Source organism: Sander vitreus, chromosome 23 (genome assembly GCF_031162955.1).
Source record: "Sander vitreus isolate 19-12246 chromosome 23, sanVit1, whole genome shotgun sequence".
NCBI classification, from domain to species: Eukaryota; Metazoa; Chordata; class Actinopteri; order Perciformes; family Percidae; genus Sander; species Sander vitreus.
The window spans coordinates 23,332,164-23,347,163 of record NC_135877.1 but is presented as its reverse complement, the minus strand read 5'-3'; the positions used below and the strand labels follow the sequence as shown (position 1 = coordinate 23,347,163).

The 15,000-nt window shown below is 46.8% G+C and overlaps 3 protein-coding genes across 8 annotated transcripts in view; 2 read left to right on the top strand and 1 right to left on the bottom strand.

The window, feature by feature from the left end:
- znf318 (zinc finger protein 318) overlaps positions 1–4,833 on the bottom strand; it is a 36,847-nt gene extending 32,014 nt beyond the window's left edge. For 2 of the 3 annotated variants that reach the window (XM_078281622.1, XM_078281623.1), the window contains exons 1-4: positions 4,363–4,833; positions 2,602–2,711; positions 1,345–1,656; positions 721–991 (exon numbers count right to left, since the gene is read on the bottom strand). In XM_078281622.1, coding sequence (XP_078137748.1) covers positions 721–991; positions 1,345–1,656; positions 2,602–2,711; positions 4,363–4,614 — 945 coding nt within the window. In that variant the 5' untranslated portion in view covers positions 4,615–4,833. The remainder of the gene's footprint in view (positions 1–720; positions 992–1,344; positions 1,657–2,601; positions 2,712–4,362) is intronic. The other variant, XM_078281624.1, reaches the window with a different exon arrangement.
- Positions 4,834–12,187: 7,354 nt separating this feature from the next.
- Positions 12,188–14,111, top strand: LOC144512015 (E3 ubiquitin-protein ligase TRIM39-like). The gene is made up of 2 exons (XM_078242541.1): positions 12,188–12,437; positions 12,698–14,111. Exon 2 carries the CDS (start codon positions 12,715–12,717, stop codon positions 14,101–14,103), a length of 1,389 nt encoding a protein of 462 aa, XP_078098667.1. The 5' UTR covers positions 12,188–12,437; positions 12,698–12,714; the 3' UTR covers positions 14,104–14,111.
- A 684-nt stretch (positions 14,112–14,795) lies between these two features.
- Positions 14,796–15,000, top strand: part of LOC144512016 (uncharacterized) — a 2,382-nt gene continuing 2,177 nt past the window's right edge. For all 4 annotated transcript variants that reach the window (XM_078242544.1, XM_078242543.1, XM_078242545.1 and 1 more), the window contains exon 1: positions 14,796–15,000. This exon is cut by the window's right edge and continues 311 nt beyond it. In XM_078242544.1, coding sequence (XP_078098670.1) covers positions 14,796–15,000 — 205 coding nt within the window.

The window sequence follows — 15,000 nt, the reverse complement described above, 5'->3', positions numbered from 1 at the left end:
GGCAGCCGAGGAAGTGAGGAAGAGGAGAGAGAGGAAGTGAGGAAGAGGAAGTGACTGGTTGCGGTTGCTGCTATTTTGGGGATTCTGATTGGCTAACAGGGCTTGAGCTTCTCGTCACACCGCCACCTACAGGTCTGGCGTGCTCTTCAATTAAACAGGAGTTGTCTCAGGACACTGTCCAGACAGAGTAGGTCTAGACCACACTCTATAGTTTACAGAGACCCAACAGTTGGAGTGATTCCCCCAAGAGCATTTAGTGGGACAGTGGTGAGGAAAACTCCTTTTAGGGAGACACCTGGGACAGACCCGGGCTCTTGGCGGTATATATACACGGGGGACGTGTAAACGAACAGTTTCCTGAAAACTGACAGCTGTGCACGATGTTATTTTTGAAAAACAGAGAGGTTTATGAAAATAGCCAGCCACGTGTAAACTAGGGGTGGGAAAATATAGATACTGCATAGTATTGCAATACTTTCTGTGGCAATACTGTATCGATACACAGACGCCAAGTATGGATCTATTATTATATATGTGATGGTCAGTTTGTCTGCTCGACGATCCCATTCAGCAGCAGTAACAGTGAAGATGAACAAAGAGAAATGGATCTTTTTAGATTAAACAGATGTTAACAGTGTTCTTTTGGGGACATTTGTAATTGGGGAAAAGGTAATGAACTGCAATATATTGTCTCGCCCCGTTATGTTTGCGTAGTCGTACCCTGAGTGACGGGGAGTCCTCCGAGTCATTGCGTCTCTTCAGGATGGATTTGGTGGGCTGACTCAGCATCTCCTCCAGCTCCTTGCGGCGCCGAGCCGTCTGCAGCTCTCTGAACTCTTTCGGGGGATTCTCGCGGTCGCTCTCGTTTCCGCTGCTCGACGTCGAGCTGCTGCTGGAGCTGCGACTCCTCGGACGGCTCTTACTGCGGCCGCGGCTCACCGCCCGGCTGTAGCTCCGCCCCCTGGACCTGGACCTGGACCTGGATCTGGATCTGGAAACATTAACCGGTACTTTAACACTCGCCAAGCGCCAAATGGGGCAACATCTACCGTTTGGCGAGTAAATCTCAGAGGATTATCTGCCACATAGCAGGATAATGTTGCTACCAAAATAGTTCTGGTCTTCAGTCAGTACCCAGCAGTACTCAGTCAGTTTATAGTCAGTACTCAGTGAGTACTGAGTACTGACTATAAACTGACTGAGTACTGTAAATGTGCTACTAAATCGGCAGGTTTTTGAATGGAGTCTGGTGTGAATGTGCTTATAAACAAAAAGTAGCTGGCTGGCTAACACCAGCACATTTGCAGAAATGTTATTTATAAATAAAATAAATGAGATCTGGACCTGCTGCGAGGGCGACTCTTGCTCCGCCCCCGGCTTTTCGCTCTGCTCCGGTCCGGACTTCGACTCTTGCTCCGCCCCCGGCTTTTGGCCCGGCTCCGGTCCGGACTGCGACTCTTGCTCCGCCCCCGGCTTTTGGCCCGGCTCCGGTCCGGGCTGCGGCTCTGGCTCCGCCCCCGGCTTTTGGCCCGGCTCCGGTCCGGGCTGCGGCTCTGGCTCCGGGCCCGGCTCTTGCTTCTCGCCAGGCTCCTGCTGCGGCCCAGGCTCTTGGCCCGGCTCCGGCTCCTCTCGTACTCGGGCCGAGGAGGGTAGTCTCTGTGTGGAAACACCGGATTCATTAGAACACACAGAATCTGCAGACGCACACACAGACACACACAGACAGAGAGACACAGAGACACACAGAGACACAGACACAGACACAGAGACACAGACAGACACACAGAGACAGAGACAGAGACACAGACACACACACAGTGGTCGTCTAGCAACTCTCCGTTAGCTTGCGAGCTGGAAAAACCAAACTCCAGTCAGGCCAATCACATCGTGTATAGAGCGGGTGGGCGGGGCTTAAAGCTGCTGCTGGGAACAGCGGTCTCTGGAAGACTTGGAGTTCAGCACTGAAGTCATTCTTAAAAAAGGAAGATGTGTTCAGAGTTTAAAGTCTAATCTATCGACTAGTGTTGCTCTGATTGGTTGGAGCCATAGTCAGTCTATAGAGAGGACCAGCAGACCCCGTGTCTCTGGACGGAGACCAGTGACGTCTCTTTCCCGGTGATGGCTGAGCGTTACTGAGCAGCCTCCAACTGAGCTTGAAGACGTATGTCTTGTCATCAACATGGCTCCATAGGAGCTACGTGTTGTGAGGAGAAGCTGACCCCCTGGGTTGGAGCGCTATCCTATTGCGTGGAGAGGGAATATAAAAGACAACCATTAGTCCCGCCCCTCGGATTGAGTCCAGCCAATGGGGAGCTCCCAAACCCAACATCTGGATGTGGGGCTGGCTGGTCAGGCTATGAAGCGACACCAGTTTCAGAAAAGCCTCCTAGTCACGTCCTAAAATCCTGGTACTGGTATTACAACATACCTGAGTCTTTGCACCAATCAAATACTACGGAATTTAGCCCGAAAAACCCACTTTGAAGGTAGTTCTGTTTCTGAATGAATGAACAATGACAGCAGTCATACAGGCTTAACTGGTAACAGATACAACTCATGTATTTTATAATAATAGAATAATATTTCTGTTTTCGTGGGTACCTGTCATGATGGCGTGAGGGGGCGGAGCCAGATGGGCCAGTCAGCTCGTTGCCGACAGTGATGACCAGGTTGTGGTCGATGGGAGCCAAACCCCGGGGTGATGGAGACCTCTGTAACACACACACACACACACACACAGACACAGAGACAGACACACACACACACACACACACAGAGACACACACACACACACACACAGAGACACACATAGAGACACACACACACACAGAGACACACACACACACACAGAGACACACACACACAGACAGACACAGAGACACACACAGACAGACACAGAAACACACACACACACACACAGACAGAGACAGACAGAGACAGAGACAGACACACACACACACACACACACACAGAGAGACACACACACAGAGACACACACACACACAGACAGACACAGAAACACACACACACACACAGACAGAGACAGAGACAGACACACACACACACACACACACACAGACAGAGAGACACACAGACACAGAGACACACACAGACAGACACACACAGACAGAGACACACACATACACACACACACAGACAGAGACACACACAGACACACACACACACACACAGAGACACACACACAGAGACACACACACACACACACACACACAGAGAGACACACACACACAGACACACACACACACACAGACACACACAGAGACACACACACTCACACACAGACACACACACAGACAGACACACAAACACACAGACAGACACACAAACACACAGACAGAGACACACACACAGAGACACACACAGAGACAGAGACACACACACAGACAGAGAGAGAGAGACACACACACACACACACAGACAGACAGACAGACACACACACACAGACACACACAATTAATATGAAACAAAAAGCAAACTGAAGCCCAAATAACCTTCACAGATGTTGATTTATCCCAGATAGAAGTTGATTTTCATATAAATAAAGTGAAATAAATGGCTGCCTGAAATGTTAGATCAGATATCATCAATAATAATGTGAAGTAAACTGCTGTTTAACAAACAATGAAGCCGAAAACATCCTTAGTTAGTTAACCAACTCATTCATAAATCAGTTCATTTAACAAGTAACGTTACTTAGCACGGTGTTTAATGTGTTTACACAGCTAGCTGCGTTAGCTGACGTTAGCTAGCGTTAGCACGGTATATCCGGTGATACATTTTAAAATAACTAATATGTAATTACATTTTAACTGTTAAACTTCTATGACTAAAAGTTAATTGATGTTTTTGTCCGAGGTCGTGTTAAATCGGCAGGTTTTTGAATGGAGTTTGGTGTGAATGTGCTACTAAATCGGCAGGTTTTTGAATGGAGTTTGGTGTGATGTGTTTATAAACAAACCGACTTCAACTGCGCTATATTATCGAGAGACAATAACATTAACTGGCCACAGTTTGTTTGCACATTCATGAATTAATTGTTCAATTAATTCATGGTCTTTATTTTGAGCCCGACTGAATTACAAGTTGTCTGGAACATTTCGGAATAAACGTTACACGCAGCCGACAAGCGAGGTCGTGTTAAATCGGCAGGTTTTTGAATGGAGTTTGGTGTAAATGTGCTATTAAACAAACTGACTTCAACTGCGCTGTATTTTCCACAGACAACAACATAACAGGCTGTTTCACGTACGTTTACCACATTAGTTTGTTTCACATTAATACATTAACTGTACAATTGATTCATGGACCTAATGGACCTTATTTTGAAGCCGACAGACTCACCTCTCTAGGCGGACCTCCGGCCCAGAACTCCCCGCCTCTGTGGCTTCCAGACCCGGGGGAAGGGTACCTCCGGCGCGGCGGGGAGCGGCGGTACGGGTCTGGCGGGGGACCGTGGTCGTGGTAACCGGGGTGATACGGATTCCTGGGCCTGTTCCGGTCCTCTCTGTAGCTCGGTGCCGGGTGCGGCCTCGGTCCTCGGCCTTCAAAAGGCGGCGGGTAGCCTCCTCGCGGCGGAGGCCGGCCTCGGTACATGTCCGCGCGCACAGATACCCTGGCTTCCCGCGCTCAACCTTCTGACGTATCCAGCGTTTAGTTTATTTAATGTAAAATGAACCTTCCAGGAACTTCACTTAAAGTTTATACAAATAATAAAGTATGTTTTTGCATAAAGACACAGATTCTCAGCATCGATCATTCTCTACATGCACACAAACCTCCTGTTTCTTCCTCTATTGACGGAAATAAACAGGCGGGACTCAAGGCGCTGCTGCCCCCTTCAGGAACAACACGGTACTGCACCGCCGCCGCCCCCTTCAGGAAAAACACGGTACTGCACCGCCGCCGCCCCCTACAGGAACAACACGGTACTGCACCGCCGCCGCCCCCTACAGGAACAACACGGTACTGCACCGCCGCCGCCCCCTACAGGAACAACACGGTACTGCACCGCCGCCGCCCCCTACAGGAACAACATGGTACTGCACCGCCGCCGCCCCCTTCAGGAACAACACGGTACTGCACCGCCGCCCCCTCAGGAACAACACGGTACTGCACCGCCGCCCCCTACAGGAACAACACGGTACTACACCGCCGCCTATAGGAACAACACGGTACTGCACCGCCGCCGCCCCCATCAGGAAAAACACGGTACTGCACCGCCGCCCCCTTCAGGAACAACACAGTACTGCACCGCCGCCTATAGGAACAACACGGTACTGCACCGCCGCCCCTTCAGGAACAACACGGTACTGCACCGCCGCCCCTTCAGGAACAACACGGTATTGCACCGCCGCCCCCTTCAGGAACAACACGGTACTGCACCGCCGCCCCCTACAGGAACAACACGGTACTGCACCGCCGGCGCCCCCTACAGGAACAACACGGTACTGCACTGCCGCCCCTACAGGAACAACACGGTACTGCACCGCCGCCCCTTCTGGAACAACATATGATATGATATGCTTTGCAGCAAGCCTTTCTGAGAATATAGTTCCCAGTTTGTTTACGGTTAGAAGATGGCTGTGTGTCATGTTACGTTGTTTTTTGTACACGCTGTGACTACAAATCACAACATGTAAATAGGAACATGTTGGTGTTATTTTGTCACTTATTGGAGCAGTAGACTAGATGGAGCCAGTTACCTCCAAGATCTGTGCTAAGCTAGGCTAGATGGAGTCGGTTACCTCCAGGATCTGTGCTAAGCTAGGCTAGATGGAGCCGGTTACCTCCAAGATCTGTGCTAAGCTAGGCTAAATGGAGCCGGTTACCTCCAGGATCTGTGCTAAGCTAGGCTAGATGGAGCCGGTTACCTCCAGGATCTGTGCTAAGCTAGGCTAGATGGAACCAGTTACCTCCAGGATCTGTGCTAAGCTAGGCTAGATGGAACCAGTTACCTCCAGGTTCTGTGCTAAGCTGGGCTAGATGGAACCAGTTACCTCAAGGTTCTATGCTAAGCTAGGCTAGATGGAACCAGTTACCTCCACGATCTGTGCTAAGCTAGGCTAGATGGAACCAGTTACCTCCAGGATCTGTGCTAAGCTAAGCTAGATGGAGCCAGTTACCTCCAGGATCTGTGCTAAGCTAGGCTAGATGGAACCAGTTACCTCCAGGTTCTGTGCTAAGCTGGGCTAAATGGAACCAGTTATCTCAAGGTTCTATGCTAAGCTAGGCTAGATGGAGCCAGTTACCTCCAGGATCTGTGCTAAGCTAGGCTAGATGGAGCCAGTTACCTCCAGGATCTGTGCTAAGCTAGGCTAAATGGAGCCGGTTACCTCCAGGATCTGTGCTAAGCTAGGCTAGATGGAGCCAGTTACCTCCAGGATCTGTGCTAAGCTAGGCTAGATGGAGCCAGTTACCTCCAGGATCTGTGCTAAGCTAGGCTAGATGGAGCCAGTTACCTCCAGGATCTGTGCTAAGCTAAGCTACCGGTGGAACCATCACACAGCGTTACAACACGCACGGACACGAGAAGGGTATGTCTGGACTTGTCTAACTCTGGGGGTTACGGTGAATAAGCTAAAGTCCCAATACGTCGGCGTGTTCCTTTGAGTCATGTACCCCCTGACCAGCGCTAATCATTTTTGGTAGAAAAATAAGTGTATATAAAGAGGAACAGTACAGTGATGTCAGCAATAGATTTACTAAACAACAGCCTTGTAACTGGAAAACATTTAAATGATGATGACAAAAGGAGACAAAAACTGTAAAAAAAAAAAACAAACAAACAAAAAAGACAAAAAGATGGTAGAAAGAAGGAAGGAAGGAAGGCAAGAATAGGTCAAAATAGTATAAAAAACTTCAAAAGCAGTGACATAAGAAGAAAGAAGCGAGACATTCGTAAAAAGTAGAAGGACAGTAGAAGGAAGGATAGAGTAGGTCCAAAGAAGGAGACACAAATGTCACATAGATAGATATAGAAACAACAAATGGGAAATATCAGACACACATACAGAGTAAACATTAAATACTTATTAATACATAGAATACTACACGAGCAATATGTAAAATATATACGGTTTGGAAATAAAATGTACAACTGTTAATAGATATAGATAACCTTAATGTGCAAGTTGGGGAGTAACAATGTTCAACAATGTTCTGGACAACAGCCATGGACACGTACCCCCTGCAGTCCTCCAGAGTACCCCTAGGGGGACACGTACCCCCTGCAGTCCTCCAGAGTACCCCTAGGGGGACACGTACCCCCTGCAGTCCTCCAGAGTACCCCTAGGGGGTACACATACCCCCTGCAGTCCTCCAGAGTACCCCTAGGGGGTACACGTACCCCCTGCAGTCCTCCAGAGTACCCCAAGGGGGACACGTACCCCCTGCAGTCCTCCAGAGTACCCCTAGGGGGTACACGTACCCCCTGCAGTCCTCCAAAGTACCCCTAAGGGGGACACATACCCCCCTGCAGTCCTCCAGAGTATCCCCTAGGGGGACACGTACACCCTGCAGTCCTCCAGAGTACCCCTAGGGGGACACGTACCCCCTGCAGTCCTCCAAAGTACCCCAAGGGGGACACGTACACCCTGCAGTCCTCCAAAGTACCCCTAAGGGGACACATACCCCCTGCAGTCCTCCAGAGTATCCCCTAGGGGGACACGTACCCCCTGCAGTCCTCCAGAGTACCCCTAGGGGGACACGTACCACCTGCAGTCCTACAGAGTACCCCTGGACGTGTACCTAGGGGTACACGTACCCCCTCCAGTCCTCCAAAGTACCCCTAGGGGGACACGTACCCCCTGCAGTCCTCCAGAGTACCCCTAGGGGGACACGTACCACCTGCAGTCCTCCAGAGTACCCCTAGGGGGACACGTACACCCTGCAGTCCTCCAAAGTACCCCTAAGGGGACACATACCCCCTGTAGTCCTCCAGAGTACCCCTAGGGGGACACGTACCCCCTGCAGTCCTCCAGAGTACCCCTAGGGGGACACGTACCCCCTGCAGTCCTCCAAAGTACCCCAAGGGGGACACGTACCCCCTGCAGTCCTCCAAAGTACCCCTAGGGGGACACGTACCCCCTGCAGTCCTCCAGAGTACCCCTAGGGGGACACGTACCCCCTGCAGTCCTCCAGAGTACCCCTAGGGGGACACGTACCCCCTGCAGTCCTCCAGAGTACCCCTGGACGTGTACATAGGGGTACACGTACCCCCTACAGTCCTCCAAAGTACCCCTAGGGGGACACGTACCCCCTGCAGACCTCCAAAGTACCCCAAGGGGGACACGTACACCCTGCAGTCCTCCAAAGTACCCCTAAGGGGACACATACCCCCTGCAGTCCTCCAGAGTACCCCCCATTTCAATTTAGGTTCACAATACATTTAGGCCCACCTGGTTTTTGGTGCTTTTTTCGACATGTTTCTCAACGTGTTTGCTGGCTGAGGAACTTTTTTGGGGTCTTTTTGAGGCCCAAAATGTGAGTGAGAAGACTACAGTATATGAGACATGCAATAATACAGTCAAAATATTTGACTTGTTCTCTTAAATAAACACATGTCAACAGTCTCTACATGTCTGGCCATTGATGTGGTCCTCATTTTCCAGTGTGGCCTTCTGGGAAACTGAGTTTGACCCCTCTGCTCTAAAGCGTATTCTTTTTGATGATCTCTTAACCGGTGGACTGAAATAAATTACTGAGACGATATATATATATATATATATATATATTTATAATAATGTGTACTACTGTTTATCAGACACTGTTACTATGGTCCCATGTACTACCTTTACTGTAATGTACTACTGTTTATCAGACACTGTTACTATGGTCCCATGTACTACCTTTACTGTAATGTACTACTGTTTATCAGATACTGTTTCTATGGTCCCATGTACTACCTTTACTGTAATGTACTACTGTTTATCAGACACTGTTACTATGGTCCCATGTACTACCTTTTACTTTTATTATTAAATAAAAAAATAAAAAAAATAAAAAAATTTAAAAAAAATTAAAAAAAATTAAAAAAAAAAATTAAAAAAATAAAAAATATAAAATAAAAAATATAAAATAAAATAAAAAAATTAAAATAAAAAATAAATAAAAAATATAAAATAAAATTAAAAATTAAAAAATTAATAAATTAAAAAATTAAAATTAAAAATTAAATAAAAACTAACAAACCAAGCAAATAGAGAAATATCTTGAAAACAAAGTAATATATTACACTATATTACATGGCTAACATTAAGGTAGCTCACATAGACAAAGAAGAAAGTCCAATATTTGGATCATATAATCAGAAACCACATGATAAATAATGTAACGCTCGTGGTCCCTTTTCAAAGATCTGTATAAAACATATGGGTTCCTTTCAAACAAACTGCCCAAAAATAACATCATGCATCAACAAACCTTCCTCTGATCTTAATTATTAGCTGAAGTAATTCATAATTTCTGGGTTTTTTAACTCACAATTAAGCATATTTTAATATGAATGAGGTTTATTGACCATGAATTACAAACATAAGTGTAAAACTAGCGGAAGATGTATACGTTATGTTTTATAAAACAGGCAAAACAGACCCAACACAAGCGTTAAGTGAAGGTAAGACTTGACTTTCTTTTGAAAATGTACCTTTCCTGTGATAAAACAAATGTTATTTGGGATATTATTCCACAAAGAACTTGCTGGTAACGGTGGAATCATCTGCCCCCTACTGGCTCCTCTTGGTAAATAAGTGTAAATAAGTGTGGATATCTGAACTGTAGGTTATGTTATCAAAAATAAATGATGGTGTCTGAGTTTGAATAACAGAGCCCAACAAACTAAGCACATTGACTAATAAAGGCGCTTTTCCATCACGTGGTACCTGCTCGCCTCGCCTCTACTCGCCTTTTTTGGTTTTCCATTACGAAAAAAAGTCCCTGGTACCTGCTAACAGGTACTTTATGTAGTACCAGCTCAGTCGAGGTTCCCAGCGAGCTGAGGCGATACCAAAAGGTGACGTGAAAGCGACAGACGGGGGCGTCCTGAACAAACCTGCTATGTTTAAATAGTTCAGCCAGCTGTTTATTTCTGCTGCCTCCAGCTTCATCTGAAACTAAATGTGTCTTCTGACAACAACACACCTTCCACGTTCTGGGTGTCGCGTTAGGTCACGGCAGTTTCCTGCGGCGCCGCTTGTTTTCCAGTCCTGCGGAGGCTCCAGGCAGAGCTTTCTCCGTAGCCACGTACACACACACGTGGCCGGCTCGACGCAAGCACCAGCACACAAGTATAAACATCAGGCCACTTACATCGGCTACGGAGAAAGCTCTGCCTGGAGCCTCCACAGAACTGGAAAACAAGCTCAAGTGGCCTGATGTTTATACGCTGGTGTTTGTGTTGAGCCGGCATATAACGACCAGCCACGCTGAGGCGGTACTAACATCTGCAACGGAAAACAGACGCACAGTGAGGCGAGGAGAGGCGAGCAGGTACCATGTGATGGAAAAACACCACTAGTCTTTTTTTCAATACTCAACCATTTAAGACGTTCATGCATTTTAACAACATTGGACCTAGAATTGCACCTCAGAACAAGTCTAACTGCGTTGTGTTGTGCTACTTAGAGATAGATAGATAGATAGAGATACTTTATTTATCCCCAAGGAAATTAAGGTGTCCAATAGCTTATACACAACATACATACACATAGGCACACAGACATATGACATCCACGCACACATACTACAAAAATACAAAGGAAGATATCAATAGTGTCCCTTACAGTAAGGTTAGGTTGTAGCATGTTTAAAGGAGCGGTGTGGAAATACAGAAAGGTGCAAGAGAGTGTCAGTGCAGATTCTGTATCTATTCAAGTATAACAGGAAACACAATATATCAAAAGTAGAATAGTCATTACTTAATAATCCAAGTGGCAGAGAAATAAAGAGCAAACTATTTGCCTTGGTAAAAAAGAGGGTAGAAATGGTGAGAAACTGCTCTTCCATCTTTTATACACACACACACACACACACACACACACACACAGACAGACACACACACACACACACACACACACACACACACGAGACAGACAGACAGACACACACACACACACACACACACACAGACAGACACACACACACACACACACACACACACACACACACAGACAGACACACAGACACACACACACACACACACAGACAGACAGACAGACAGACAGACAGACACACACACACAGACACACACACACACACAGACAGACAGACACACACACACACACACACACACACACACACACACACACACACACACACACACACACACACACACACACACACACACACACACACACACACACACACACACACAGAGACAGACAGACAGACAGACAGACACACACACACACACACACACACACACACACACACACACACAGACAGACAGACAGACAGACACACACACACACACACACACACACACACACAGAGAGACAGACAGACAGACACACACACACACACACACACACAGAGAGACAGACAGACAGACACACACACACACACACACACACAGACACACACACACACACACACACACACACACACACACACACACACACACACACACACACACACACAGACAGACAGACAGACAGACAGACAGACAGACAGACACACACACACACACACACACACACACACACACACACACACACACTGAGGTTATGATGATTGATTTTGGGTAATGTGTTGATGTCTCAGGGTGTCTGGGAGGTGAACTTTGATTTGACCTTTGCTGCACTTCTCTCGCTGCGTTTCCTGTTTCCTGTCTGCCGCACACTTTCAAAATAAGACAAACACATTCACCATGAACCATCCTGGGCTGAGTCTGCTTCCTAGAGAGTGACAGAGCATTTCACCGTTTGATTTCTCTGTTAAAGAGACACGACACCGGTGTGTTTGTATGAGCTTCTCTGCAGTCAGTCAGTGTGTTTACATGCAGTTTAAAAACCTATTATATTCAGGATGAGTTTAATACCCTGATTTCTCAAACGCCATGTAAACATCTTCATAGAGAACTCCTTCAGTAACCGGGGGATTCCTGCATGTTTACACCTTAACCGGGCTATGAAAGAGCTGAAAACGTATAAATGTAGCGTACACTTAAACTGATATATATGTTTTTAGGAGCCTAACATGTGCAGCTGCCCCGTATGCAGCAGGACATTGCTTAGCTTCTGACTATAGAGAAGTAGCTCATGAAACCACACTTCATAACATCTGAACTGTCCCTTTAAGAGAAAACGTATCAGCTGACTGAGGAAGCTCCACACCTGACATTACATCATCTGAACAGACCAGGTAAACCAGCTTGTTCCTGTTGAGTCGTCAGTGAGAAGAGACACACCGACAGACAGACGGTAAGATTGACCTTTTATTACAAAGCTGTGACTTTAACTGAGGGAGGACAGTTACAGGAAGGAGCTCTGAAGTACTGAAGAAGTGAAATACTTTAACTGTAATCTGCTGCAGACTGAAAAACACGTAGAGACTCAAAGTGAAAGTAACTGAGGAAACTTTCTGCAGCAGGGAGGGGAACACGGGAGACGGTTGACTTCTGGGCTTCCTGCCAGAAATCTCTTAGGTTTCTCTTAACGTCTGCTGTTTCTGCTGTTTTCAGCTGCTCTCAGAGACAAAATGGCTTCTATGTCAGAGGAGGATTTCTGCTGTTCGGTCTGTCATGAAGTCTTCAGAGATCCTGTTGTTCTGTCCTGTAGTCACAGCTTCTGTAAAGACTGTCTGAAGAGCTGGTGGACAGAGAAACCGACACAGGAGTGTCCAGTTTGTAAGAGAAGATCTTCAAAGTCAGAACCACCTCGTAACCTGGAGTTAAAGAAGCTGTGTGAGAGTTTCTTACAGCAGAGAGATCAGAGAGCTTCAGAGGCTCTCTGCAGTCTGCACTCGGAGAAACTCAAACTCTTCTGTCTGGACCATCAGCAGCCAGTGTGTCTCGTCTGTCTACATTCAGAAAAACACACCAACCACATAATCAAACCCATCGATGAAGCTGCACGACAACACAAGAAGGAACTCCAGGAAACTCTGGAGCCCTTAAAGGAGAAGATGAAGGTTTTTGAACAAGTTAAAGAGGAGTGTGATCAAACAGCACAACACATGAAGGTCCAGGTCCGACATACAGAGACACAGATTAAAGATCAGTTTAAGAAGCTTCACCAGTTTCTAGAAGAGGAAGAGGAGGTCAGGATGGCTGCACTGAGGGAAGAAGAGGAGCAGAAGAGTCAGAGGATGAAGGAGAAGATGGAGGCTCTGAGCAGAGAGATAGCAGCTCTTTCAGACACAGTCAGAGCCACAGAGGACGATCTGAGAGCTGAAGACGCCTCATTCCTGATCAACTACAAGGCTGCAGTGGAAAGAGTCCAGCAGCGCCCCCTGCTGGATGATCCACAACTGCTCTCAGGAGCTCTGATAGATGAGGCCAAACACCTGAGCAACCTGAGCTTCAACATCTGGAACAAGATGAAGGACATGGTCTCCTACTATCCTCTGATTCTGGACCCAAACACTGCTGGTCCAAATCTCATCCTATCTGAAGATCTGACCAGTATGAGACTAGGAGAAGAGAGACAGCAGCTTCCTGATAATCCAGAGAGGTTTGATGGTTACCGCTTTGTCCTGGGCTCTGAGGGCTTTAGCTCAGGGACTCACAGCTGGGACGTCGAGGTTGGAGTCAGTACATACTGGTCACTGGGTGTGTTAGCAGAGTCTGTCCAGAGGAAGAGAGGCATACAGTCTGGATTATGGATAATATATTTCTCTAGAGGTAAATACTCAGCGTTGTCTCCACCAGCTCCACGCACTGATCTCCCGTTTAAGAAGCAGCTCCAGAGGATCAGAGTGACTCTGGACTGGAACAGAGGAAAGCTGTCGTTCTCTGATCCTGATACTAACACACACATACACACCTTCACACACACTTTCACTGAGAAGATGTTTCCATACATTTACACTGTGAGCAATCTGAAGATATCACCACTGAAGGTCTGTGTAACAAAACAACAGGTCTGATGGAGTCTGTAGTTTTAGGGTGGTGATGATAATAATAGTAAACAACTATTCACTTCCTCAATGTTAATGTGTTCCATCTTTTTATGTAGAAATAATATCTGAACTGAACGATAAAATAAGTTCAAACTTTATATATCGGCAGCAGCAAACAGTAACAGGAGTCAGCAGATTAAATATGAAAGAATATAAACAGAATAATGGTTGTTAATATAAAGGGTAGTAAACTGACTGCAGCGGTAAAGGATGCAACACAACCAAAGGTTTTAAAAAGCTAAAAGATGTGTGATTATAAATGTAAATATGGATGTTTAGATGAAACATTATTATTATTGTTCTGATCTGTCAAAGGCGTAATATACAAAACTGGGTTTTTTCCCAAGTTTGAGTTCTTTTTCAATGTTTTTGTCGCCTTTTGAGGTTTTTGTCTCTTTTTATGAGTTTTATTCTCGACAATTTTTCCGATGTTTTTATCCCTTTTTTAAAATCCATTCAGACATGTCCCCCCCCCCCCTCCCCAGATAGTTGGAGATCTCAACCCCCCCAAGTTACCCCTTTGTGTTCTGTCTCCATTTACATTGTTGTGATTGTTTTAGTGTTTAATGTCTGTGTGTAGTTTGATGTAACTCATTATTTTTTGATTATAACTGATTATTTAGAGATACTGAACAGGGTTTGACATAAGCAAAGGCTCGATGGCCCATGGCCCGATGGCCAGATGGCCCGATGGCCCGATGGCCCGATGGCCCGATGGCCCGATGGCCAGATGGCCCGAAGGCCCGATGCAACCAGCAGCCAGCAACCAGCAGCCAGCAACCAGCAGCCAGCAACCAGCAGCCAGCAGCCAGCAACCAGCAGCCAGCAACCAGCAGCCAGCAACCAGCAGCCAGCAGCCAGCAA

Bases quoted from the DNA above. Each gene is read 5' to 3' on its own strand.
- LOC144512015 (XM_078242541.1), top strand. From the start codon at position 12,715: ATGGCTTCTATGTCAGAGGAGGATTTCTGCTGTTCGGTCTGTCATGAA.